General features: G+C 44.7%; 1 protein-coding gene across 1 annotated transcript in view; it reads left to right on the plus strand.

The window, feature by feature from the left end:
* Positions 1-895: 895 nt before the first annotated feature.
* The window catches only part of PRPF18 (pre-mRNA processing factor 18), a 15,366-nt gene continuing 13,312 nt past the window's right edge, over positions 896-2,949 (plus strand). Inside the window, exons 1-3 of the mRNA XM_005426300.1 lie at positions 896-913; positions 1,398-1,475; positions 1,604-1,630. Coding sequence (XP_005426357.1) covers positions 896-913; positions 1,398-1,475; positions 1,604-1,630 — 123 coding nt within the window. The remainder of the gene's footprint in view (positions 914-1,397; positions 1,476-1,603; positions 1,631-2,949) is intronic.

The raw sequence follows: 2,949 nt of genomic DNA on the forward strand, positions 1-2,949 counted from the left end.
GGGATGGGCCCGGCAAGGGGTCGCGGAGCGGCCCAGGCCGGGGTTCCCAAAGCCGGGATGAGCCAGGATGGGATCGGGCAGGAGCCAGAGGGGTTTGGGGCCGGGGGCGCAGCCTGGCTTCAGCCTCACTGTGTTCCATGGGCTTTGGGACTGGTTTAGTTTATTTCGGGCACCGGGAGATGAGAAAAGTCAGTGCGAACTTTGGTGAGCAGTGTGGTTTCTTTCCTCCCCTCAGCCGCGTGCTGTCCATACCCGGGCAGGGTCCGAGCTCTGTGTGTGTGCCTAAGCGCCCTATACACGGGCAGGGTCTGAGCAGGGTGTGTGCTTAAAAACTCCATATCCGAGCAGGTCTGAGTGGTGTGTGTGTGTGTGTGTCTGTGTGTGTGCGCGTGCGTGCCTAAAAACCTCATATCCAGGCAGGATGTGACAGTGTGTATGTGCCTAAAAACCCCATACCTGGGCAGGATCTGAGAGTGTGTGTGTGCCTAAAAATCTCATACCTGGGTAGGATCTGACAGTGTGTATGTGCCTAAAAACCCCATACCCAGGCAGGGTGTGACTGTGTGTGTGTGTGTGTGTGTGGATGTGACAATGTGTATGTGTGCCTAAAAACCCCATACCTGGGCAGGATCTGAGAGTGTGTGTGTGCCTAAAAACCCCATATCTGGGCAGGGTGTGACAGTGTGTGTGTGCCTAAAAATCCCATATCCAGTCAGGGTGTGAGCTCTGTGTGTGTGCCTAAAAACCCCATATCCAGGCAGGGTCTGAGCCGGGTGTGTGCCTAAAACCCCCACAGTACAGCAGAGCCCCTTTCAAGGGTGTCTAATTTTGGATTTTGGCATCAGAGGCTGAAGGAGGGAGCTGCAGTCAGAGGCTGTTGTACATCAGGCCAAGCATGAAGGAAGATGTTGTGGTTTGTACTAATCAAGGAAAATGCTTTGGGGTGACCACGTTTTCCAGCTGTTGTGTGTCTGGAATGTCTTTTCAGGCACATTTCTACAAAGCTCCTCCAGGCAAGCTTATAAAATACTGTGTCTAAAGGTGATCTCTCCCACCTCCTTGATTTAATATCAAATGATGTGGTTAGTATGGTTTATCTAAACAGCCTGGGCCTGGTTGTGCATGTCTGAAGTGAAGCTTTACACCAGAGACCACCAAGGCCTTACATGACAAAAAACTTGGGTTTTCTAAAGTGCTGGCAAGCACATTGTACTTTTAATTCTGCTTATACATCTATCCTGCAAAGTAACTCTATATTGCTGATTTCAGAGGTGCTTCCAGCTAGGCATCTCTGTGAAAGGATGTAGCTGAATTCACCAAGCCAAGTAAGAAAGTTTGAGCCATTTTTGCTCAACCATGCAAAACTGTGAACTGGTAACAACTCTCCTCTCTTTTAGGGCAATAAGAAGTATTTCAAACGCAGTGAGTTAGCTAAAAAGGAAGAAGAGGCCTACTTCCAGAGATGTGGCTACAAGGTATGGAAATTGTTCTTCCAGGACTTGGTGTGTTTATTTTGAAGTCTGCATTTTTTTTTTATCAACAATATCAATGTTGTTAATGATAATTGTTGTTCTTTGTTCAATCTGTTAATGTTATACATTAGCCTGTAAATGAGAAGCCACCTGGAGAGGTATGACTTTCCAAAACCATTTTCAATGCAGGAAAAGATATGCATGACATACAGCTACTTAAGTTTGTGTTATGGTTTGCCTTTTGTTTCTTTATTTGTTTGTTTGTTTTTATTTGTGGAAAGCATGAAGTGGCTCGGGATCAAAGCTTGTCTTCCTTTCTTATGAAATTGTGCTGTTAGGCATGAACTCTGGATCTGATATAGCCACCTTCCTCCCCTTACTGAGAAAAATGGAGACATTTGGATAATTTTATCCCATCTTCATTGTCAAAATGTCCAAAAGAAATCAGTATAGTGTGGGTGTGCATCAAAAAGATCTGCCAACTCTCCTAAATTTGTATTTGGGTTTTGGCCATTGACCACCCAGCACTGAAGCTGTGCAACAACAGCATTTATGTTCTTGCTGGCAAAATATTAGAAACAATTGGTAACCTCGGGTGCATTTGGCAACAAATGGGTGATCTGGAAGGCTTTATCTGCCTTGTGATGGTGTCAGGGCAAGAGTTTCCTGAAATGGAAAGAATGTTGTTGTCTTTTCCAAGTGTGTGTGCCTGCCTGCCTGCCTGACGGGGTGTCTGGGAGGGGGGATGCATTCCCTGGAGATGACAGTTTCATAATCTTGTTTGCTGTTAGAGGGCACAAATAGGAGCTTTGTTTTCCAGTGACCTTTACCCAGTTAGTGACTTATTCTGAAACCTTGATCTGTTTGTGCACATTTGAACATCGGTGCCAAAACGATTCTGGGGACGCGCAGCAGAAAGTCGTGGGAAAGCTCTGGGAATCCAGCTGCTCTTGCAAGGGCACACGGCTGCCTGGTGCCTTCTGAGCACTAGCCTGAATTCTTCAGAACCTGATGTGGTTCAAGTGGGGTTACCTGTGCTGCTGCAGCACCTGTTTAGTGTGAAATGCAACCCTGACAATGGTTTTAAAATAAGTTACTTTGTTAAATTTAGTATCTTTTTAGAGCCTCCCAGATTTCTGCATTGGTTCTTTACTCTGTTAATGAGACATGGAACACAGACTGATTTCCTTTTAAGTGCAGGTGCTTTTTTTACTTTGTTTAGATTTAATAAGTTGGAGTAATTTCTCTTGCTTAGAGAAAGCACTGAAAAAAAATGACAGTGGTAAAGATACTGCTTATAACTTGGAGTCCAGCTGACAGAATGGATCAAATCTTTTCTTCCAATGCTGCTCTTTATTGATTTCAAGAATGTTTGTAAGTTAAAATTTGTATGTATCCTTCTGCTCTGGGACTATATTTAAAAAAAATAAATTTACACCTTTTTCCACATTTTCTGTCCCCTGTCAATTCCTCTTTC

This window comes from Geospiza fortis, unplaced genomic scaffold, assembly GCF_000277835.1.
Source record: "Geospiza fortis unplaced genomic scaffold, GeoFor_1.0 scaffold428, whole genome shotgun sequence".
In the NCBI taxonomy this organism is placed as follows: Eukaryota; Metazoa; Chordata; class Aves; order Passeriformes; family Thraupidae; genus Geospiza; species Geospiza fortis.